At 38.8% G+C, this 26288-nt stretch overlaps 1 protein-coding gene across 1 annotated transcript in view; it reads left to right on the top strand.

The window, feature by feature from the left end:
- Nucleotides 1–26288, top strand: part of LOC124275285 (centrosome and spindle pole-associated protein 1-like) — an 82438-nt gene that overhangs the window by 32768 nt on the left and 23382 nt on the right. Inside the window, exons 7-26 of the mRNA XM_046710766.1 lie at nt 1923–1991; nt 3064–3138; nt 5876–5982; nt 7225–7300; nt 8419–8459; nt 8633–8696; nt 11138–11167; nt 11660–11722; nt 12573–12657; nt 13295–13333; nt 17111–17207; nt 18100–18306; nt 19589–19816; nt 20478–20575; nt 21399–21489; nt 22025–22133; nt 22851–22900; nt 23466–23563; nt 25378–25559; nt 25941–25994. Coding sequence (XP_046566722.1) covers nt 1923–1991; nt 3064–3138; nt 5876–5982; nt 7225–7300; nt 8419–8459; nt 8633–8696; nt 11138–11167; nt 11660–11722; nt 12573–12657; nt 13295–13333; nt 17111–17207; nt 18100–18306; nt 19589–19816; nt 20478–20575; nt 21399–21489; nt 22025–22133; nt 22851–22900; nt 23466–23563; nt 25378–25559; nt 25941–25994 — 1863 coding nt within the window. The remainder of the gene's footprint in view (nt 1–1922; nt 1992–3063; nt 3139–5875; nt 5983–7224; nt 7301–8418; nt 8460–8632; nt 8697–11137; nt 11168–11659; nt 11723–12572; nt 12658–13294; nt 13334–17110; nt 17208–18099; nt 18307–19588; nt 19817–20477; nt 20576–21398; nt 21490–22024; nt 22134–22850; nt 22901–23465; nt 23564–25377; nt 25560–25940; nt 25995–26288) is intronic.

Below are 26288 nucleotides of genomic sequence, written 5' to 3'. Positions count from 1 at the left end.
ACACCCACCTACATGCATCCTGGATGCGTTAGAAATTCTGTTTAAATTTCATTACTGTTTGCTTTCTGGCATACATTTTGTCATTTTGATTTGAGTTTCTCCCGCATACCTAAACTAAGTGACAACCCTGTATCCAATCACAGTTCTCTTTCATATCATGTCTGTAACGGCATCACTGATTGGTTTAAAGAATGGTAATGTACACCAATTGTAGACCTTAATGACCATCAGGTGCTGTTTGCAACCTGGTTGATTGTGTGTCTCTATACTCTGATTGTTGCTTTTGCTGTCAGCCATTGGCTGCGTGGACCAAAGTGTTTACTGTTCGCTTGGGGTAGTGTTGACTGCAACATGAAACACATTTACGACCTTACTATATACACAGTCAAACTTAATCTCAGCAATATGCTTTCAACTGATGTCTTTTACCTATGATTTGGTGGAATTGACATGAATTGTTTTTACAAGTTTTAAAGTTTATCATCAGTTCCAGTTGGATTGTATTTAAGGCTTGTATTTATAAATGTTAGAATACAAGTATATTTTAGATTTTTCTTGAAAGATTTGATTCATTGAATCATTTACCAAGGGGTCAAATGGCAGCAGAGAGTACCTGTTTCGTTAACTTCTTACCTGTAATGAGTTGTCCCAGGACATGGTCTGTTTGTAGCCTGTATATAGCAAGCCATCGATCAAGGACTTGTTTGACGTATCACATACCAAGCCATAGGACAAGGACTGTTGTTTGTGCATCACATACCAAGCCATAGGACAGGGACTATTGTTTGACCTATCACCATAGGACAACCATCCATACCAACAAGGGCAGGACTTGATTGATGGAATAATAGGAATTGCTATATACTGTTTAAGGTGTAGTACAAACAACGTTTAAAATTCCTGCCTGCCCTACCACACAACCATCCATAGAACAAGGGCGGTCTATTTTCATCTCGGACGGTCAAATTTCAAAAACAGCGTTTAAAATCCGGTGGCCTGGTAGATATTTTTACCCCTAAGAGTAAATATTTCATAATATCAGACAGGTTCTCTTGCCGTCAGTTGGAGGTGTTTAAGGTATTATGAAAATTATGTTAAACTACTTACGATTGGACAGTCCATGTTACGATAACCAATCACTACACATGTACTTTCAGTTTACCTAAACTCGATGCATTGCCTGTTAGTGCTATGTAGTTCATTGCGATGTCTACAAACAGTGAATGGAGCTTGCACGAGTTGGAAATGGCAGCCACAGTTTTTTATTGTTGAAAACCGGACAGGCAAGTTCGTATCTGGACTGGTAATTTTTTAAAGTTACCAGTCCGGCTATCTGGCTTGGAATTTTGGGAGTTTTAAACACTGGTACAAATGTTAATCATGCTTCATGTTATTTTGTCTTTTTCACAGATTCCCTTTTTACACAACCTGTCAGAGTAGTTTTTCAGTTACCTTCAGATATTTCAACAACATAGAATCATTAATTCTCATTATGACAAGTATACAGATATAATGTGCGTTAGATATTTCAAGATAGAAAGATACAATTTTCTGAATCTGTTTTTTGTGAAATAAGATGTAGCATAAATACTATTACTACTTGCTATTTTCTCCAGTAAATAAATACTGATGCCATTTTTTAACATGTTTAATGTTTTATTCTAAGTAAGAAGTTATGTAGACATAGTGCACAGTAAATCACATTAGATTGATGTGTTCTTGGATCATGAATGTTTCAAATGCCTAGAGATATTCCCTTTATTTAAACCAACAATATTCTTTATCATCTCGTCTGAATGACGGACTCTTAGTACATGAACATAATGAATCAATGACAGTGTTCGGCTGGAGTACAGATATAGGCTAAATCCGACTCCGTAGTACTAGGTACCGTACATCACTCTTGATTGTCATGGTTACAGGGGGAACACAAGCAGGGGGACACATATGCAACATTACCGGGCCTCCGATACGAGGACAGTACCAAAGCTGTAAGTTGGGACAGTCAGTGTCTATGAATTCATGCTGTTTAAATTTTTTTGTCCTTTCAATTTACTGTCACTGTTTTCGTTAATCTCAAGTTTCTGGCAAGTTAAATACCTATGCAAAACGTACATAGACTAGATGTTTTGTTGAGAAAGAGATGTGACAGCATCATTGTAGTAATGGATGTCATATTTGCGATTGCTGAGCACTAAAGTCAGGGAGAATGTAAGATATATATATTAATGAGATTAGAAAGGTTTCCTCATTTCTGGATTTGTTTATGCAAATGAAATGGAAGATTTTAGATGAAATATATTTTAAGAGGTATTTGGTATTTTGACATGAAAAATAGTGACCTAATCTGAATACATAATAGCCTTGTTGTGGCTCTGAGTCATTCATATAAGAGTTATATATATATTTATGTAAGCATATACTAGTACATACAGTGTAGAGGTAAATTATTCTATGAACATTTGGAAACATGGCAAATCAACTGTGCAGGGTTTGACAAATACAATAGTGCACTGGTTCAGTTAGAAAATGTTTGTAGTCATTAATCAGAATCGGTAGTCATGAAAGTGGAGTCAGTATGACTTTATTTAAATAAAATGCACTGTGACAGAAATACATACTTACATACATGCTAACATTTGTATAGCACTGATATCCAGCTCAGCTGCTCAAAGGCTCTTTGTTTTTCCCTCGATCACTGGATGTCAATCTCAACAGCACGTCATATTCTTCAATCTCAACTCCCTGGGGAACATACAACTCTTGCAGCCACTAGGTGCACCGAGTTAATGTGGCTTTCCCATCCTTACGAGGTACCCATTCACAGCTGGGTGGACTGGGACACATAGTCATAGTACTTTGGAATTGATGGAATATTTGCAATATGAAAATGTGAAAGATTGCTTTGATATTTTGTCGAGACCATTCCCTGAAGCACTGGTCCTACTGCCTATTCTATTTGTCGAGCCCTGCTGACAGAAAAGTGTTAAGTTGATGTTAGGCTCTAAGATATCAGTATGAGTGTGGTCAACTTGTCTAATCTGCTGTTCCTGTATGATACAGAAATATAGTGAGTTAGAGAGAAATAAGGAGTACAATGACTTCTTAAGACACAAGACTGCCCTGGAACAGATGTCTGTAAGTACGGGGACACACCTTGTCCTGGGTAGTTCTCCAGTTGTAGTTGACTGAACCATGAAGTTAATGTGAGTGTCCAACCTTGGTTTGAAATGTGTCATGGAATGAATGTGGGCCTACCGTTGAACCTCAAATACTAATCAGCAAATAATAACATGACTGTAGACTTCCTTGATGGGCATTTTAGAAGTTGGGGTGATGAAGAATGATGATACTTTTATGGATATACAACTTCTTTATTCTATGAAAAGCGACGTTTCGGAATAGATTCTAATGTCATAAAAGCAAGTAATCACTTGCTTGACAACGACATTAGAAAATGTCCCCTTCTCAGAATAAAGAAGTTGTATATCCATAAAGTATCATCATTCTTCATAACTGTAGACTTAGAATTCCATGACATGGTATGGAGTCAACAGTTGGATTGACAAATACATAGACCTAAACTACTTTGCATGTGATCCAACTTCCATGATGTCCAAAACTTGACAAATGAAATGTGTTTAAATGAAATAGGTCAGGACACTGAAGAAGATTGTGGAGGTTACATTGTTCCTTGTGACTGCACTGTTTGTCATTGTTTCCACCCACGTGTAGTGAACGTCACATTACAGCCACATATGCTCACATTAATTTCATGGTTTACAGCACTTTTCTGTTTCCGTTTTTTTCCCAATGCTTCTTTATCTGTTTGATTGGCGTTTAGAAGTTGGTGACTAATAAGAAAGTAAGATTGTTTATGGATAACAACTTCTTTTATTATATATGATGCGAAGTTTCGGTATGGATTCTTATACCGTTGTCAAGCAAGAGTCACTCTTGCTCGACAACGGTATAAGAATCCATACCGAAACATCGCATCATATATAATAAAAGAAGTTGTTATCCATAAACAATCTTACTTTCTTAATGCTTCTTTAGTTTCTGTTTTAGCTAATAGTTTAGCTGCTTTCTGGTATGCTCAGCTTATGAATTTGTCAGTTTTTCTATGTGAAGTTGGTGATTTAATTGTATTGATGTTTTATTGCAGTGTTTGAAGAAACCCTATAGATGATTTGTTTCCTTGACATTTTCATACTAACTTCCCAAGCCAGTCAGTAGAAATTAGGACTGTTTACCTAATGACTAGGAGGGGTCATAAGTCAGTAGAAATTAGAACTTTTTACCTATGACTAGGAGGGTCTAGATGGGGAGGGGTCATGAGTCAATAGAAATTAGAACTGTTTTCCTAATGACTAGGAGGGTCTAGATGGGGAGGGGTCACAAGTCAGTAAAATTTATGACTTTCAGTGAGTACTAATATTTTTAGCTAGAAAGAAATGCTGTGGACATGTTTTTTAGCATCATATCAGTGAATACATGGTAAACAGGAATCTTAACTAAACAATCATCTATGTGAACGAACTGCCGTGATATTGCTGGAATATTGCTAAAAACGGCATAAAACTAAACTCACTCACTATTTGAATGCAGATCACTGACCTGTCTGTAGGAAAAGGTGTACAGTTGGTTCTGCTTTCATTTCATTACTGCATCAAGCATTTTGCAAATATCTAACACTGACTGGTTTTTGTTGTTGTTACATCTAGTTAAATATAACTTATATGGATTTTAGCCTGAGTAATAACATGAAAATGAATATTTTGTATGTTTGTGATGCCAACATTATTATCATGTACAAGAATTGTTCATCCAAAAATATTGCTTATATCATCCCAGTGTAAGAAGGTTTTGTTCATTCCACTCCTGCTGGAGTTGTTATAATTTGGACAAATATAACAGGGTTTCAGGGTGGCTAATTGCATGGAAATTGTATTGTAACTTGTACTAAGGGCCTCATGGGCTTGCTGCTATCTGTCTAAAGGAACCTTCATAGTGAATGTATTAACTCAGTAATTCATGGACAACCCGAGGTCAGCTTGTTAGTGCAAGTTGAGATGGGTTTGTTTACGTATTGTCATTTACATCTCGCTAATGGACTTTTTAATTGTTGATCAAACACTTCACAAACTTTTGGATAATTGTCCACCATTTTGGAGAGTGTCTATCAAACTGAATAGTTATTACAACTTTTGATCATAAAATAGCATCTCTTTGTACATGTGTGAATGACACACTGCTTGATAGCAAGGAGCCAACTTTGGCAGGAGTTGAGAGGAAGCTTGTAAAACTTTTCTCTGTGTGTCGAGATACCGATATTTATACAAAGCTTTGTACATGGTGAATGATGGTGATGGAGGACACACGATCCTGTGTCTGACGACTGTTAGGGATCTGTATCACACCTGACTAATACTTACTGTAGACAGTAGCACACTTACTAATACCACAGCTTTCCTCTATATTGTTAGCTGTATGTTAATCATAATTTCTTGACAAGGAAGGAGGATGGTCTTTACGTTTAAGAGTGCTTACTATATGAATGACATGTAGACGACAGATATTTTTGTGAGGTTTCAAACAGTGTAAGGAAAGTTACTGTCATGCTGTCATTACTATGAGAAGTTTGTGAAGTACATACATTGAAGTATATTTCAGTAGGGGCACGTTAAAGAGTGCATACAGACACAATAAAAGAATGCTCCTGAAATATGTGTATGGGGTTTCTGTTTGTAATACTTTGCAGACAAAGTATCTCAAGACATGAGGCATTTCTAGGAACATCATTCACCCTGTTGTTGAGGTCAAGCATGTTTTTGCAGGATTTTCTTTCATATGCTGTTTCCTATTTCCTCAACGCAACCAAGGACAAGAAGGGCCACCTGGTGCCCCACGCAAGGGCTGGGCCACACCCACCTATGAAGAGATGCTGGATAAGAAGAGGCAAGAGGAAGCCAGATACAGGTCAGTCTCATGATGGACAGACATGTTCTATATTCTTTATATGTTCTCATAAACAGAAGTTAAGCTGAGGCAGTTTTATTCACCATGTGACATACTTATAACAAAGTCATAGATTACATCATCTCAATGATATTCAGAGATGCCAACATCTACGATTTATTCGTAGTCGTTACGAATTTTAGCCTCAATCTACGCCAATACGATCTGCACTAGAAATTCTACGAAATTTGAAGAAAATGCATTAAAATTTGGATGTATAGACAAACACATACATTTTCGCCAAAAAGAGACAAGAAAAAATGTAATGCTGATAATTTGGAAATCTGCTGTTGGAGGTATGTGAAATTAAAGCTTCACTCTTGATTAGTGTCATATTATCTTTCTCAGAATCCATCATGATTTTAAGTATTTAGTTGACATAGGCGCCCGACTCTGATATATTTATAAGCATGACCTATATGTATAAGATATAAGAAAGGTGAGTCAGTAAATCGAAACAAAATGGCGTCCCGGCTCGGCTCGGCTCGGCTCGGTTTCGTTCTGACAAACACTTCCATCGCTTTGACCGTTGAATAAACTGCTCAGTTTATACTCAGTTGACCTCTGTAAAGTACCTTGCGTATCACAAACCTGATGATTTTATTCTCATTTAAAGCTTTCAATAATTTTGCCGTCCATTCTCGGTCGAAGTCAGGACATATGCCCAGAAGTAAACAAATCTCAGGCTACAGACCCGCACCGAATAGTAGAACGAGTCTCTTATTGGATAGCGTCTTCTGTTATTCCCACCTCTTTTAACGTGCAACTATATTATCCAATCAGAGACTTGACTTCGTCTGAGAATGGACGGCAAAATTATTGAAAGCTTTAAATGGGAATAAAATCCTCAGGTTTGTGATACGCAAGATACTTTACAGAGGTCAACTGAGTATAAATTGTGCAGTTTAGTCAAAGCGATGGAAGCGTTTGTCAGAACGAAACCGAGCCGTGCCGGGACGCCATTTTGTTTTGATTTACTGGCACACCTTTCTTATATCTTATATATATAGGTCATGCTTATAAATATATCAGAGTCGGGCGCCTATGTTAGTTGACTATTAATTTTATGGTCAAACTACTAATTTTGATCTTTGAAACTACTGTTTGCAACACTTTGGGGTAGGCATCTCTGTATATTGAGTTAAAGGAGTTTATTAAATTAGACATGTGAGTTAATCTGTAGAGATTGCCAAATCATTTCAGACGTTTTGATGACCCTGAGTACAGTCGTCCTGGCATGAAGTCATACGGCAGTGAAGGAGCCCTCAACGGCATCGATGTAAGTACTGTCAACATGTGTCCTATAGGGAGCTGAAGTGTCTATATACTGTGTTGTCCAGTCAGGTAGCTCTGTTTCCTTGCTGTAGTATTGTATAGGGCGCTACCGTCAGAGTGGGATGGACTGGTCACTGGTGGAAATCTGTGGGGTCGGACTGTAGTCATGTCCATTGTCTTTTGCAGTTGAAGTTGACTTAAGAAAAGTAACAGTAGAATTGTAGACTAAACATTTTTTATAGAGTAACATTGCATATATTTTAATCTTGTATATTGGCTATATCTTCATGATGCTAGTGTCTCCATATGTCTAGTGTTATAGATGATAATTAACAGCCAGATAAGATTGTCTGTTTATTCTGAAATTCTTTGTGAATGAAATTCCATTGAAAACAAATTGAATTAAAAACCAATATTCAACTTTAAAGTATATTTGGTTTAACTGTGTCTTTGCACACAACAAAAATGTGTAATGTTTGGCTCATTCTGAAAGTATTATCTTTAACTATGGTATTAATGGCTGATTCTGAAAGTATTATCTTTAACTATGGTATTCATGGCTGATTCTGCTGCATGAGTGTAGTGACATGTAGTTGTACAGACATTGTGTCAGTCTCTCCTAATATTCAGGCAACTATGTACTCACTGTTAGTCACTGCGTGCCCACAAACACACCACTGTTTCATTGCTGTGTTTACAACACTATACCCCTGCTTGGCTCACTTGGACAGAAAAAAACAAATATTTTGATATTGTTTTAGTGATTAAACAGTTTATCTTTCAAACTGATATAAAATACATAAAAGCTATATTAATGAATTTCTTCAGTCTTGAACAGGGCCCTTTGCACAAAGCGATTCTGGTGTTACAACTTTTGTAAGCTTATGTTAAAGTATGGGGGTTACAGTCATCCTAGTGCTTATATAGCTTTGTGCCAGTGGATTTTGTAAAGTCTTCTCCAAAGGTGGTAATTTTTTAAATTCAGCAAACCTTTGTTCCATTTCTTGTTCTTAAAGCATTGCCCTCAAAACATTTGTTGACCTGCTGAGTAGATGACAGTAGTGTTGCTGCTTCCTAATATATAACCTAGCAATACGTCTCTAACACATGTCTGTATCTTAGGGTGAGAGACGAGGAACAGGTCTAGACACAGACTTAGACAAGTAAGTTATCGTTTATTTTATGTTCATTTCAAACTGGTGGTCAGAAATTAATTTTCTACATAAGTAAAAGTATGTATGGTTTATCTGGTGTAATATGAAATGCTGTAAATGAATCGCGTATTCAGCATATTCGTGTTGTTGATAAAGTATATGTTTTACTGAACGCTAACAAGGACAACACGAACATCGCGGAGAAACCCTGAGGATGATGAAATCGCCAGGGAATATATTGAAGTGGTAAATGTTTGTCCTAGCTTCTATATACATCACAGACTTTCAGTTTAATTTTGTAGTACAACTTCTATAATCTCTTCAAAATTATTATACCATCGTGCATGTTTGGTTCATTTTCTCACCCTATTATGTTACATGTGTAAAAGTATTTAACATTCTTGTCTGAAACGTCTCACCAAAAATCAGATCAGAGACATTATGAGAATGCAGTGATTATTTATCATGTCAAAAGATCTAAATTTGAATACTTTCAGCTGTACATATTTGATCATAAGTGCGTTGCTAGGTTATTTAAATTTGAAAACCGATCTGTCTGGAGAGTGTTTTTGGTGAGACACACCAGAGATGTGAGGACAGTACAGGATGTTAGTTACATATGACTAATGATAAATCCACTTCTGGACTCGTTCAGTTTCTGAAATTGTGAGTGTAGTAAAACTAGAAGCAGGTATAGTACCCAGGTTGAAGTGATAATGTGCCAACCAAATTCTTTTGTTACCCAGGTAAAGTTTCAGTGTTGGACTGAAATAGTGTAGGTGATGAAACTAGGTGGTGAAAGCTACGCTTGTCTAGCCTATGAAATGGTCTGATTCCTAATATGATTGCTATGTCTGATAAACATTCTGATAACCCTGCTGGGCTACTGATGGAATATTTCCTTATATCACTCACATATAAAGACTAAACAAATAACAGATGTATAATTATCCACTGACCTGTATGAAGTGTAACATTAAAAACAACAAGAAATTATAGGCAGTTCCACTTAATTATATTAGCCGTGTCAATTCTGTATTGGATGGTTTTATGTCAACTCTACAGCTACTGTCTCTCTGTATACATATATTAAGGAATGGGCTGCAGCATGGGATTAAATCAGCATTTTGCACATGGTTCCCGAACACAATGCCTTTGTCGATTGCTCTTCCGTCATGTACACGTCGGTAACAACACTCGTGCACTGTCCCCACATTTGCTGCTTACTAACACTGTCTCTTTGTCTTGAGTTGCGTCACTGGCACAGTGTTCATGTACTCTCACTATCTAGGCAGTTACGCATCTCCGACAGGCACAGCATCCTGGATGACCCGTTATGGCTGAGTCCGCGCAGGGGGGAGAACTATGACAGAGAGGCGGTAATAATGTCCTCATGCATGGAATGATGGTTTTTCTGTTGGTATTGCCGTGTTTGGCATTACCAGAACTTGTCTGTGTTTGGTGTATTGGTTCAGTGGTGTCAGTGGAAGTAGTAAGTTGGTAGATGTTTCATGGTAACCTGCAGGTATAGTTAACAAACAGTGAACTTAGTAGACAGAAGAAAGCTAGAAGTAGGTGACATGTAGATGTAGATATTTGTTTGTTGGTAGGCATCATGTAGAAGACGAGTAGATATCTGGACAGCAGGTAACTTATAATGATATTGCTTGCTGAAGGAGAAGCTGCTGGTAGATGCAGTGTTGAAGGTATGGGCATTACTAGCATACAGAGTCTAGGGACGTGTAATGGAAAGTACTGGGGGTTGTCTACACCTGCTGAGAGAGCAATATTGGTTATGACTAATGTTATGGCTTTATGGAGGTGAGTTGACTTGAATTTCACTGATATGAGGACAATTACAAAAGGAAAAGCTTAACTGCTTAGTTTGATGTGATTGCACTGAATGCATTGTTTAAATTCAAAGTTAAAATGCTACTGAATTTAGGTAAATAACTATGTTTAAATATAATTCCAATTCTCAAAATATTGATTTCCCCCAATTTGCCTCCAAGGGCACTTTGTTTGAAATCCTATTTACACCTTAGTATCCTTAAAGACAGGAAGTTAACAAAGGATTGAAGGTGTGGTTTGGTAAAGTTCATGAAATACTCACACAAGTTCAACTGATGGTACATTCTGAAACAGTGGCTGATGATATAACAGGAGATGATGTCAGCCTTACATGCATCTATGTTACAAAACACTTTCATTTGTCACTTCCAGCTTCTGGTGTTGTTTCTGTTTATATGAACTGTGACTGTGTGCAGTATCACAAAGCATATATATAGCACTTGTACTTACAAGGCATTGATCAGGACCTAGATTTTGAAGCTCTCTTATATAGTAAAGTGCCATACATTAACATTAACTTCCGTATCTTAGTGCTAAGGCTTCATTGACCAGGATCTGTGAGATCTGTGCTCAGTGACAATACTTGAATACTGATTAGCAGTGTAACCACTTTGACCTTACAGTACATAGTGAAGGCATTCTATTACAGACAGTGATCTGTTTAATACATCACAAATTACATGGTATTCAATGTCATACACTATAAGACAAAATGCCTGTTGCACTTTTTTAAGATTTATTGCATATTTGTTACCTAAGTTGACAATTGAATCTAGTCAATACTGCATGATGAGAGCAATGTGAACTAGCTGTACAAATGTTTGTTATTGTTTAAGATTTCCCGCCTGAGGGACTATAACTTCAAGGTAAGGGGCTCAGCACCTGTTTCCAGACTTAGTTAGTAGCTTATACCAGCATGTTAAAATGCTAGCTAGAAATACATTTGCATGAAAAAGTATTCAGGATGTATTAGTAGATATATTTATTTGATTAATTGCTATGTTAAATTGTTTTAAAATTTTCAATATATACAATTCAACACAAACTTCAGTCTGAAAGTTTCCTAAGTAACACACAGTATATTTAAAGAGATGTAAATTATATTGACTGATGTTAAATGTAGACTTTTTATGTATTAGACTTTTCTGAAAGTACTAGAATAACACATTGCTAAGTAAATACTTGTCACTTGTTATGCCTGTGATGAGGGTTTGATGTATCCTCATGTAATCTATGCTAGAAGCAGGATAAGAATCCCATATCAGTAGTCCAGCTTCTAGAAAGATGTGTAACTGTAGGCATGGATGAGCTAGAGGTAGTGTCAGCTAACTGATGGTGTTTTGTAACATGCTGCGTAGGAGGCAGAACTCTCCAGCCGTCCCACCTCGCCTAAACAACAGGCTGAGGGTGGCGACAAGAAGGTAGGTCAAGGTCATTCATGTACCGATTGTTATTACTGCTGCATCAGGTATAGGATGCCTCTTTGTGAATGTTAATGAGCTGCCTGTCATTACAATTATATTGATAACTGTTCTCCCATGTCTGATGACACAAACTTGAAGAGAGTAACAGTGAATGGTTCCAGGGAAGAAGTTGACCTTGAACCATCCACCATCTTTGAAAGCATGCGAGTTTACTTTTGGTTTGGGTTAGGGTAAGGTTTAGGGTTAGGTATTCTGTAGGTGTACCTATCTTTGTGTCAGGTTATAATGATTTTTTGTTATCTTACCCCAGTGTTGATACTCTGGTTTTACAGTCACAGGTTCGTCTGGTCCAGACGTAAATATTTACAGGTCACCATGATATATCTTGAACATGACTGCTACAACATGCAATACAGGCACCATTGTGTCGGCTAGTACAGGGCTTTTCCCCATGTCAGGGTAGTAATTATGAATATGTCTGGACACATTGTTACTGCAGTTGGATGTATCCACTGGTCTGAAATCTTATAAACATTTGTCTAATAAGATGAGCTAATAGAATTCCATATGGTAATACTAAAATGAACTAAAACTTACGCTAAGCGTCAAGTTCATGTTTGTTGACTAATATGTTTTAGGTACTGACTAATGGTTGACTTGATATGTGCATTTCTGTGAAACTGACTTCCCAAAAGTAGCTGTACATTTGTAATATTTAAGTTGATCATCCATATAATCTTGTCATCAGTTACATATCCAACCATGATGTGCCAAACAAAGAACTTTAACAAAGTAGTATGACAGTTCAGCTATAAATCTGTGCTAATTGTGCGTTTTCCCCCCACAGAGATACCAGGATGTTGCTCCTCCCCGAGATCAGGGTCCCCCACCACGCAATACCGAGGCTGGCTACTACGCCACTCTGCCAGTTGGTAAGTGTCCCCTCGCTGGTGTGACTGATTGTCTGCTGTGCCGCCCCCCCCCTATATACCCACTTGATTATATCCATAATCCATCACATGTATCCACCCTTATATCCTCCTTGATGACCATTTTGTAACCAGAATAACCTGCTTCCTAAACCTGGAATCAGTATGAGAGAGCATTTCATTGGCTGAGAATATACATTTAGTCAGGAGGTAAATAAATTGAAGACAGAAAGGAAGAATAATACCATAACATCTTCCCCTGATAAATCTTACAATAATTGTTTTCTTGTTGTGAATTTATCACTTGTCTTGGAGATATTGATTGATAAACACGAAAAGCCAAAGTCATACTTGAAATGAGGTATTTTCAAATTTTCATAGCTTTTTCATAATTTCAAATTGCGAGTGATAGTGATTATAACATATTTCTGTAGAATGAAAATTATGTAAAGCCTGACTATTCCAGTCTTGTATCATGAGATACGAATGCTCTTCATGAACTATTGCTACATTTTATCCCCAATATCTGACATTAACCTGTAATCCACCCTCCTGTAACCCCCGTCATGCCTGTGCACATTGACAACGAATGCTGTGGTTGTTGACTGCTGTGACATACACATGCTAATGGCGCTTACAGGTGAACAGCAAGAAAAACGAAGTTACCCCAAAGATGATGGCAAGTGGTTTCTATCATTCTCACGTCTAATTTTCACTTTTCATACTCACACACTGTTGCTAGATGCATGACAAACTGAATTGTCAGTTTTTCTATTAAGTGGTTAAATGTGACACTTGTTTATACTTCTCTAAGATAATGATGATGTTTATGTCATTGGTAGTCGGCCGTCTCAAGGCATGGCAGGAAATTAGTACCAGTAATATTGTAAAGACAAACTCATTTATAAAAACCAACACATCTTTATAGACAAAAATGTGAACATAGTAATCCTTTGTATGCTTAGTATGTACCGGTAGTCTGTGCAGAACAGTATTTTCTGATAACCAGCTGTGGTTTAGTGTCTGAACAAAGTGTTTAGAATTGTGATGAATTTTATTTTCATGGTCAAAGGTAGATAATTTGATTAGATCTGTGAAGATCGTAGGGACATTTCAAGAATGGCGTTTCAGTAATGCTACAGGAATTTTAAAGACGTAAAAATGTGTGTCACATTTGAATTGAGTTTGAAATGTATTTGTGACGCCTATTTCACTCATGACACAGTCACTCTGACCTACTACAGGGGTATGCATGGTGTGTGTGTGGAGGCGACCATTATGTGATTTGTGTGTAACTGTGAGAATTCTCTCCTTGCTGTATCTATTTACACACCAATGCTGTCCAAGTCTGTTCCGTATTTTGTCCATTTCTTCAGTCTTTGAGTTCAGTGGGATGTAAGAATCTTTTCTTTCGACATCTTCTTCATACATACATTTTGGATTTCACAAACTTATTTTACATTTGATATTGATAAAGCTGGCATTTCAAGAAGTGTCTAAAGTCTGAATTGATTACTATTATACTTGGTTGGTCCTTTTTACATGACATTCCAACACACAAATTAGTATGCATAATTATTTTCCTGTTGAGATTCATTGCTTCTAAGGTTTTGATTTTTGTTCTCTTAGAAACATACAATGTCTGTATTAACTATCAAATACATATTGACAGTGACATAGATATAGTGATACTAACCTATTCTGCTGTGTCATGAATTCATCTGTGACAAAACCTATATGACCAATGGAAACTGTAATATGATGTTGACCCTCATCCTTAAAATTGCACACTATCATGTTATGACAGTGTGTGCTTTAAGCCACATTGGTATGATGTGGGAAGCCCGTATCTAGTGTCCCTCAACCTGATATTGATGGACTATTACCCAAAACTCCATATAACACTGATCTGTAGCAATGGTGTAGGAAAATTTGCTTTCTCTGGTATGATTACAAGTTCTTGTATGACCACTAATATGTAATGGAAATGATGTTTGATGACAGATTTGGAGAAGATAAATTCAATGCTATTGTCCAGTTAAGTCTATGTGTTAGTGTTTCTCATGAATTGACTGGGTTGGGAAGGAGTTTTGTTGTTTCTGTGGTATTCTATCTGTAAACTAGATAACCTGTGACCTTTGCCATGCTCACTGTGTCGTAGGCTTTAAGAGGCAGGCCGAGGCCATGGAAACCACAGTTTGGTTCCCCAAACTTTAGGAGGCAGGCCGAAAGCCATGGAGACCACAGCTTGGTTCCCCAAACTTTAGGAGGCAGGCCGAAAGCCATGGAGACCACAGCTTGGTTCCCCAAACTTTAGGAGGCAGGCCGAAAGCCATGGAGACCACAGCTTGGTTCCCCAAACTTTAGGAGGCAGGCCGAAAGCCATGGAGACCACAGCTTGGTTCCCCAAACTTTAAGAGGCAGGCCCGAGGCCATGGGAAAAACTTTAAGAGGCAGGCCAAAGCCATGGAGACCACAGCTTGGTTCCCCAAACTTTTAAGAGGCAGGCCGAGGCCATGGGAACCACAGCTTGGTTCCCCAAACTAAAAGAGGTAGACCAACACCATGGAGACCACAGCTTGGTTCCCCAAACTTTAGGAGGCAGGCCGAAAGCCATGGAGACCACAGCTTGGTTCCCCAAACTTTAAGAGGCAGGCCGAAAGCCATGGAGACCACAGCTTGGTTCCCCAAACTTTAAGAGGCAGGCCGAAGCCATGGAGACCACAGCTTGGCTCCCCATCTGTATACTAGGAACAGCATACTGGGTGGCTAATGACGGAATCCATTGCAAAAACAATATTTGAGCTGAACGAGTAAAGTCTGTGCATAAATATAAATATGACAATTATCCTGACATGACCAAAATAAGACAACATATACCAGCTATTTGTGTAGTGTCTGTACGTACTGCACAATCACAAGTCACAGTCTCACACTTGTGTTTGTTTCAGGTAGCTTTCATTTGAAACCATTCTCAGTAGTTCGTCTCACTTCAATACACTCTCACAACACCCTGTTTGTAGATACTATGAAGTTGAAATCTTAATGAGTTTTATTTGTTTTCCCTTTCAGGCCAAATAGTTATTTAACATATCTTCTAACTGCTTATTGTGTGTTGACAGAAATTCTTACTAATAAATGCTGTGTTGAAGTAGCCAGAATTTAATCATAATAGCTACAACTTGACTAAACCGTGTTTGTCTGAGTAATATTGTTTTCCTCAATTTTGATATAAGTGTTTGTATTGTCTGTGTTCATGGTGTAAGGGTCTGGTAATCCTTTAAAATATCTTATGTGTGATGTGTTATTTGTGTCCTTTATTCATGCTCATATATGAAATGACAAATTATTGAATTATATAGTTCTGTGCCACATGCCATAAAAATCCTCATGGCTTGCTTGTACACTCCCAAGGGAGCTGAGAATGAATAATCAGTGGACACTGATCTATTGACTGGGATAATACTGATTCCTGAGAGCATGCTTACATTTGGATTACAACTTAATATGAATGGACTATTATATTTTAACCAATCTCAAGATAGATACATTGATCATGCACAATGATCACTGTATGTTCAGGGACAATGAAATGCAGTTGACACAAGGATACTGGCTACAACTGGTCAGGACTCCTCGGTTGTCCTTGGTTTGTGGATCTGTCTTTCTAAATGGTCAGAATGTAGATTGTAGAAAATGTTGGTTTGGGAAAATGACAAAATATTGTGATTTGGATTGCGTATTTAAATGAACTTAGAATCTTCTTCCCAGATCAGTGTATGTCTTTAGTTTGTATGTACTTCACAACTGAATTAAGGGACAGCAGATTTGCAAACCAAAGGATATAAAATAAAGTGCTTCATGTAAATTTTCCTCTTACCAACCATTCTCAATACATCAAGATCGTTTTGAAAGGTCCTTTGCTTTGATTTCACTAAAACCTACAAATATTCTTCCTTGTGCTTTGAATGGCATTTGTGATGATGTGTAAACATAATAGCCAGCAGTACCACTTACTAAATTAATACTGTGCTGAAATATAGATAATGGTTTGTGGTTGTACTAAACTCCTGGGTCAGTGAAATCACATCAATGGACCTTCTTCAGTAGTGATATATAGGTAAGTACAAAACATACACACCGTTCAGTCATACCTATCTAGGAATACAAAGACCTGCATACTATTTTTCATGATTTCCGTCCCTTTGAAAATGTTTTTGAACAGTCCTGTACAAGTATCTTGTAGGCATGTGGCACCAACTCCTCAGTACTAATCATGTGCCAGTGGAATACAGTTTGAATGACAAATCATGACGTTAATCTTTGCACAGGCTATGAAACTAGCAAAACTTGATACTTTGGCTTTGGACTATATGATTGTGCCAGTTATTCAGGTTTGGAAGAACCAGTTGTGGTGACATGTGCCTCTATATGTTTATATGTCGTGTTGTTGCAGGGGTTGAGGAACGGATGAGTGCCCAGCAGCGGAAGAAGGAACAATACAGGAAGGAGCTGCAACAGCAGATGTTGGAGGCCAGTGAAGCTAAACGCAGGTAGGCACTCAGAGAGTGACCATTGACAGGATTAAGAGCCTGCTGGTTATGTTTGTTTGTCTGTTTCAACAGCATTCTCAATGATATGATGTGGGTCTGTGAATAATCAAGTCAAGACCAGCCCGTCCAGTGATTGACTTAGTAACAATCGAGTCCGCCCGGAGAGCGGAAGGTTGCGCGGGTTCAAAGCCCGACCGCGTCATACCAAAAGACGTTAAAATATGGTACTTGTTGGTACCTGCCTGGCTCTCGGCATTAATGGATACAACAAGGACTGGTCGGCTCGGAGTCAGTATAATGTGTTTGAGTGGGCTATTCATGCTTCACTGTGGCATGGTATCTCAGTGGGCTAGCACTATAAAACCAGCTTAAGTCTGGAATAGTACAAGCAGCCGCACATACACATACACACGCATGCACGTCGTCATATGAGCGAAATATTCTCAAGCACAACGTTAAACCCAATTTCACCTCACCTCAGTAACAATCCTTGTGGTCGGGGTATGATGTCTTGTAATCAACTATACTACCCATCAAAAGTTTAGACTCACTTAAAACACTCACTATATGTTATGTTTATATATGTGGTTACATCGAAGATGAATTTCTCCACTAACTTAGGGGAACCAACTGCAAACCTTATGGAGATGAATTGCATGAGGATCATGCATCAGATTGCTGAAAGACAACTTCAAGCTCTCAGCTTGTTTTAGTGTCATGGTACCAGTCAAGGTTGATTGTTGCTTGACTGGTCAGGGCTTGACCAATTGCATGACCAATGGCAGTTTTGTCAGGAGGATGATAATCAATGCTGTGAAACTTTCTTTCACTGGAACAATAATGTCAAGAGTTTTACATATTGTATACATGTATTGTACATTTTGTTGTTTAGAGAGAAGCTAGATGGGATGAAAGTGTCTGCCACTGGAGCCAATGACCCAGAGAAGAGGCAGGACAGACTCCGAGGCTTTGGTGCATCATCTGTACCCCCACCACCTCCACCCCAGCCGGCTCCTATAGTCCTCGCACCTCCGGTCTACAAGATGGCGGACCCAGCTCCAGTTGTGTCAACCAGACTTGTAGACTATGACAAACTTAGGTGAGTGTCAAACTGTTTTGTCTCATTGACCAAGTGATGGCACAGGCCCTTGTCTTTGCGAGGATTAAAGATTTAAAAAATATTGTTTTTGAGATGACCCCCGACTCAAAATACTTCATAGTACAATACATCATGACAAGGCCGGACACTTCGGTGCACCCCACCCGATTGCTTTGCCGATCGCTACGCTACCATCGCATGCAATTGATTAAAACTTAATGTAAACATAATCATGGATGATTACCCTATCGAGCACCACTCATGGCACCTACCAATTCTTTATTGTTATTTCTCCATGTCGATTGAAACCCAATTTTGACTCTTAACTAAACGATCTTGACACAAATGGAGGACGATATATCAGCACAAAACGGGTGTGTGGTCGAAGCAAGCCCTCTGGTTGGTTGATGCTTGTTAAGGAGACATTTACACCTGATGCTGTCTTTGTAGAAGCCACTGCTGGAGAAAAGAATCTTACATTTCCCAGTCAAGCAGTCGATGAAGTAAAAATGCCCACGAATGCATAAAGAATGTGCAGATTTACATGCGTTGACCAATCAGAGGGCTTGCTTCCACACACACACACACACACACACACACACACACACCGTCTGGCCTTGTCATTATGTATTGCACTGTCATTATGTATTGCACTGTGAAGCATTTCAATTCGGGGTTCATCTCAAATTTTTATATACATATTTTTTTTAAATTAATCCTCGCAAAGACATGAGGGCCTGTGAGTGATGGTGGTGTTACCCAGAATACCAAAGTCCACCATTCTAATACCCAAAATGGGACAGTGTGTGAAACCCATTTATTGTGTCTCTTTGATTAATATTGCTGAAATGTTACTTAATGCTGTCAAAAACTATTTGACCACTGTGACCAGTATTTCCATGTTCAAGAATTGTCTCCCTTTGTATATTTCCTGAGCTGCATCACTGATAACTTAGTAACTATCCCTTGATTCACTTTACCATCAGAACAACCGCGAGTAGCAAATACAAACATATGTTATTATTTATAATCTCAAGGCAATGAAGTTGATGAATATGAGACATTTTAATGTGCAATGATCCAGTCTGCAACTTTTATGTGTTGTCCAAAGAGTCAGTGAACTTTTGTATAAAACTGTATGTAAGGCAAATAAAACTGCATATGATATCACTAAAGCATAATGAAAATTATACTAAGACACAGGCTAGTAGACTGAGATGTTTGGGCACTAGGACTGTAATCCTGGGAGGTTTCATGTAAACTGTTGTGTGTTTCCATGCAGCCCTCGGTCGGAGCTGGTGTTGGGGCGGAAGAGTCTATTCAAGGGAGACCACCAGTGGGAGCAGATACAGCAGCTGGACAGGATCAACTTCGACTTGGACCGTAAACGCTACACAGCACCTGCGACCAACAGCTCATCAGGCATTCTGGAGAGGGGCTTCGACTCGTTGCTGGAACCCACTCGAGTCAGCAGCATCAAGGCCCCCCCGGGACTGGAGTACCAGCCGTCGTAAGTAACTGGCTTCATAGGTGTTGATGGTGGTTGTCATGCAGGGAAGAATGAACTGGTTTCCTTTGTGTCAGATTAGAAATTTTATGCAATATGAAAATATATTGGAAAAATTGTGTTGTCAGACAGTCTTGTTTAGGTATGTAAATGTATTGTTCCTTATAGAAAATTGACAGAGAATATTCAGCCCATGTGTGTTCATATTTTTGTGAACATAAATTGCAGTGATTACCACAGCATAATGGAAATATATGAAAAACATGATAGCTGAACTTACTTTGGACTTAGTATTGATACAAATAAAGATACATATATATTTTTACAAAATTCAAGACCCGTAAAGATCTGGGTTAGAATTGGTCTTAAGCAACCCATGCTTGTCATAAGAGGCAACTAACAAGATTGGGTGTTCAGATTTGCTGACTTGTTTGACCCATCCCAATAGCGTGGATTGATGCTCATGCTTTTGATCACTGGATTGTCTGGTCCAGACTTGATTATTTACAGACCGCTGCCATATAGCTGGAATATTGCTGGGTTAAACAGAAAGCAAACAAAATTAACATTAATTATCTTTATAAGAAACAGGTTTAATTTTGTATATATAGAGTCTAGTGTTTGATGCTGAGAGTTTGAGTGTATGTTTCCTGTTGTATTTCAGGACATTTGTTACTGGCGGTGGGGGTGGCAGCTTTTCGTCATTGGATGAAACGTACCACTACCTGGCCACAAAGAACCCTCTGGACCCTGAGGTGGCTGGTGAGTGGACATTATAAACCGACATGCATATAAGATATGAAAACTCCTACAGTTAAACACATCCAGCAGTAGCTTTCACTCATTTTAGAATATCTAGATTTCTGTACACGGAAAAAAGCGAACATGAATTAGTAATCAGAGAAAATTGATGCCTGACTTGTTTTGAGTATAGCTTTGTAAAACTGTAACGTGTATGACCAGTCTAACTTGAGGACAATCTCTATGAAATCATTGCATGTCACAATGCTTAAAACCTGTGGTTTCCTTTGATTGTGAAATGGTTGAATTCATTTTCCGAGTGAGTAAAATAACAGGAGATACTGATTTGTCAAAATGGAAACAAAACATGCAGTAAAACAGTAACAGGTTTTGTAGTAAAAGACACCCTTTTTTTTCAATAAACTGGACGAGCAGATTTTTGTCTCAAGTCAATTTTGTCTTGGTCGAATGGCAGTATACCTTGTCTCTTATTTAGTTTTGAGGCGTTGGATTATTGATTAGACAATGCTCATTGTTAGTTTTAAGCATGTTTACTAACATGTTTATTTATGAATGACATCTAGTGCTTCTTAATGGAAGAATGAACCATGTCAAAGTTCAAAACAGAATAGGTTTAGCTTTTAATTTTTCCTATTTCTTTCCTTATGGATTTCTGGGCAGAAGAGGCCCCAAGTACTCAGTACTAATGCCTTTTTAAGAACTAACTAAATGGGAATCCACTGGTTACAATGTGTTACCTGGCTGATTGTTGCTGAACAATGATGGGGTGGATCATCCAGTGGAGCATAGGGAGAGAGGGTTATACTGATTTTGTTGTTTTCAGGTGCAGCACATCCTGGTGTTGCTGCAGTAGCCATTCCTCAAGCAGCAGCAGCAACAGGTGGCAACACTGCCAGGGTGCGCTTTGATGACAGGTAAGGGTGCACTGATATACAAACCAATTCAAAGATTTACAAAAGAACGTTAAATGCCTTTTGAGATCATTGATCTGAATCATTTCCTACTTGTTGCATACTTTTAACATTTTCCTGTATGAAAGTGAGTGAGTGAGTGAGTTTAGTTTTATGCCGCACTCAGCAATATCACAGCTATATGGCGGCAGTCTGTAAATAATCAAGTCTGGACCAGACAATCCAGTGATCAACAGCATGAGCATCGATCTGCGCGATTGGGAACCGATGACATGAAAGTCAACCAAGTCAATGAAAACTGACCACCGGAATAAAACAAGCATAGTCTCTTTTATTGGGTTACTGAAGACCTATTCTACCCTTTCTTCAAAGGCCCCTATATGAAAGAAATACTGACCCAGGAATAAAATTCTCTGGATTTTGTTTTTGGTTTTTTTTCAAAGCAGAAAGAAATTGTTCTCTTGTTGAGATTTGTAGATAGTTACCTGATAGCAAAGATGTTTTAATCACTGAGACATGTTTGTCTTGATGTTCCCAGACAAAGGCAGGCACCGGGAGGTGGGGCAACCTATGCTGCGGAGGGCAATGACTCTAAGGCAGCCTCTCGTGCCAAGGCACAACTCTATCAGCTGGAGTTGGCCAAACAGGTGAGATGTCGAATGGGTCATTGTCAGGACAAGAGTGTTTATTACGGCTGATCAAGTGCCATCCACACCTTTTACATCCGTGTTGGTTAAAGGATCTAAAAATGTTGCCAGTTTGTCTTTGTTTTGTTGATTGTTGTGCCTTCGGATCGTGCCATGTGCAACACAGTTTGATAATGTTGGAAAATTGCATCCTTTTGATATAAAAACAAGGGTGGGGAAGAAGTAGCCTAGGTAGGCCAGAATCATCCCCCTTTTGATATAAAACAAGGATGGGGAAGAAATGGCCTAGGTAGGCCAGAATCATCCCCCTTCTGATATAAAAACAAGGTGGGGAAGAAGTAGCCTTGGTAGGCCAGAATCATTCCCCTTTTGATATAAAAACAAGGGTGGGGAAGATGTAGCCTAGCTAGGCCAGAATCTCTCCACTTTTCATAGAAAACAGAACAAAATGTCCTAGTTAAACAGGGGAAAGTTTGTCCGGGGGGATGGGTGGGGACTTTAGCCTAACCCAAGCTTTCCTCGAGGTAAGAATATCCTAGGACAAAACCTCCCGGTGAAAGTTTGGCCTAGGCCAGATTCTCCACAGGGAATGTTTAGACTGGGGAAGAAATGGCCTGCTACACCGGGTCCGATCCCCCAAATGGCTGATAATCTGTATGAACGCTGATATCTCTATGCATAAACAAGGCTCATTTGTTTTCATTCTTATTATACCAGATTGAAGAAGACAAGATGAAGAAAGCAAAGCAGAAGGCTCAACAGGAATGGTGAGAATTGCTAATTAACACAGATTTTTATTGTGAAAATAAGAATTTTTGATTATTCTTGTTAAATAATTGTCTACCCTGTTCACGAACATTGCTTCCGTCATGTGACACCTTAGACAGAATCAGTTCTTTGCCATTATTGACGGAAAATTGATTTCTCTGAAATGCTTTCCCTCAAGTAACATGAGCTAATAATAGTCACATTCATGTTGGGGGTGGTGGGGTAGCGTAGTGGTTAACCTTCGCTCATCACGCCGAAGACCCGGATTTGATTCCCCCACATGGGTACAATGTGTGAAGCCCATTTCTGGTGTACCCGCCATGTTATTGCTCAATATTGCTTAATCATACTCACTCGCCCACAGTCATGTGACTGCAGTATTACTCTGTGCATCAACGAACGAGACAATATTGTCCTTTAACTTATTTTCTTGCAAATTCAGAATTGAGGGACAGTGGATTCCCAACCTGGATGTATTACGTTTTGACTGCAGTGACACAATTTCATCATTCTCCTGTTTCCTGAAGATTCTAGGTTAATAAGTCGATGTATGGGATGTTGCAGGTATGACATGAAGCTGGAGGAAGAGGCCAAGGTTTACAACCCATACGGCAAGGGGGGTGGGGGTGCCCCCATGAAGGATGATCGTGGAAATATCATTGGTGAGTCACACCAAAACGTCTTATGTTGAACTGATGCTTACATTAACAGGGGTTTAGTTAGTCAGTGTGACTTGCGAATAATGGTATAGTCATAGCAGAACAATTTATGTCTTATTTATTGAAGTGTTAAGTGGATGACCTTCAAACTCAAGTTACTGTTTTATTTTTTTGATTTTGCTGACAAAAGTAAGAGACAAGCTGTTAAAGCATATCGTTGTACCATAAAAGACATTCTTGACAATGAACCTGTTTGTGATCAGTGATATTCTCAGCAAGTGAAGAACTAGAAATAATGGTAACCTGAGGTCATTGTCATGATTTAAGAAATTAATTTTGTTCATTATTGGATATTTCTATAGCGCACATGTCCACGCACTAGTGCATGCTGATATTTTTTTCCCTCGTACATTGGAATGTGAATCTCAACGGCACATCTTATTATCAGTCTCAGCTCCCTGGGGATCATACAACTCTTGCTGCCACAAGGCGCACCGAGTTCTTGCGGCTTTCCCATCCTTACGAGGTACCCATTCACAGCTGGGTGGATTGGGACACATAGTCACAGTACTTTGTCCAAGTTTACTGCACGTTGCTGTACCCACAACTAGGTGTTTGCACGTATTCATGTGGCCACCATCTGGACATATACCAACGGATTCATGGATCTTTTAAGTGCACAGGGTTGTGTACTGTACACAATGGGTTGTGACAACACTGAAAGAGTCTGCACACAAAGTTGACTCAAGGTTTTTACATCCGGTTACAGGTGGGCTCGATCCCAGCACCTCATGCTCGCTGGATCACCAGCCTGGCGACTTAGCCAGCTCGCCCACCACGCCCCCCGATTAAGAAAACATACAGTTACTGTCTTGAATATTCCTGTTATAAATAGGTTCATCAGAATCTCATGACAGACAAAGAATGGTTGGACTATTTGACTAGGCTGATTGCATGTCGTTTTATTGATTGTTATTCATGCTTTCTCTCACTGATTTATCAGGCCGTTTTGATTCTCGTTTCCTGTAGGGCTGGGACGATACACTATGTCACGATATTTTACCTGCGATACGATACGTATCACGATACATACACCTTGAAAGAATGACACAGTATTAAAGACTTAAAATGATTTATTTCAAGGTATTTGTGTATAACAATAACACTATTGTAATAAACAAACAAGTAACTCTATCATACTTGTGCATTTTTCTCTAAATAAGTACTTTAACATTTTTAACATAATACTGTTGTGAAAAAAGGTTGTGTATCGTTTTATTGATACACCAGTGATGATATGATAGCTGCATCAAACTTAAATGTATCGTGATGTATCGGTGCATTGGTGACTCGTTCCAGCCCTAGTTTTCTGGTTGTCATTATCAAGGTGCAAATCCTTTGAATGTGGTAACCGTTTCTCACTGGGTTTAACTGTACAAAAGAAACAAGAAATAGCCAAAATGCTGTGAAAATATGTAAGTCTGTGTAAGTGTAGTCACTGGGTAATCAGCTTCTCCCTGCCCCTGACCCATGACGATCTGGGTTAGAATTCATCTTCACCAGCTTCACCATGCTTGTCGTAAGAGGCGACTAACGGGATCAGGTGCTCAGGCTCGCTGACTTGGTTAACACATGTCATTGGTTCCCAATTACGCAGATCGATGCTACTTGTTGTTGATCACCGGATTGTCTGGTCCAGGCTTGATTATTTACAGATCATCTGCTTATAGCTGGATTATTGCTGAGTGAGGCGTAAAACTAAACTCACTCACTCTTCCTGTCCCTATTTTTACAACATCATATATCCTCTCTTGCAGCTGACCTTCGTTCACTGAGACGGCCAGGTGGTCCTCCCACTACAGCAGGAGTGTATGCTGGGACCTCCCCTCGGCCCCCCTCCCCAAGAGATGACCTGATCCGCACCCCACCCCTCCAGACCACAGCTGCTGGGGAACCCTCACATGCCCGAGGGGGGCATGGAATATTTGGACAGCCAAAGGTATGTAATGGAATATACTAGTCAGAAGAAGTTAAGAACACCTATATATTTCATGTTACCCTTGTTAATCTGTAGGAAAGAATTGGGTATCCTGCAAGTTACTATAAGTAGTATATTTTGACAGCCACTATACTTATTTGTTCTTGGGATGATTTAGCAGCTGGTTATATTAGAAGTATTACGATAGTTCAATTGAGGAATTAAAAATTGTGCATGTTTGTCACAGTTTCAGAGCTTCATAATAAGGTTGATGGTGAAGTTTTGATGTCTTTTACTCTATTGTTATATTGAAAACTGTAAGTTGGTTTAACGTGGAAATTCTCTTTCTACTAAATTGATAATGAAATATGACAATGATCTTTGGTACCTTCTGTGTTACAGACTGATGCTGAGAAACACCAGACAGATGTGTACAAAGATGATTTGAGGAGACAGGTAAAACATTGTTTTCACACTATGGTAGCTTGTAGAAGACAATGATTGACAGTATTTTAGTCTGCTGTTAATTATTATGTAGATTCACTCCATTTGATATGTTGTGAGTTGCCTCCCTTTGATCCACAGTTTGGTTGGAATATGATCTGTTGTCTTTCAGTGGCATTTAGAAGTTGTACATAGATGTCCAAGATATTTTTATGGATTAAACTTCTTTTTTATTTCCCTCACGACCTTTCGAGACGATTCCAGGTCCCTTCATCAGGTGAACTGACAGTTGATAGTCACCTGATG

Source organism: Haliotis rubra, unplaced genomic scaffold (genome assembly GCF_003918875.1).
Source record: "Haliotis rubra isolate DU_JTF1 unplaced genomic scaffold, ASM391887v1 Scf2, whole genome shotgun sequence".
In the NCBI taxonomy this organism is placed as follows: Eukaryota; Metazoa; Mollusca; class Gastropoda; order Lepetellida; family Haliotidae; genus Haliotis; species Haliotis rubra.
The sequence above is the reverse complement of the archived record's forward strand: the minus strand, read 5'-3'. Positions and strand labels throughout refer to the sequence as shown.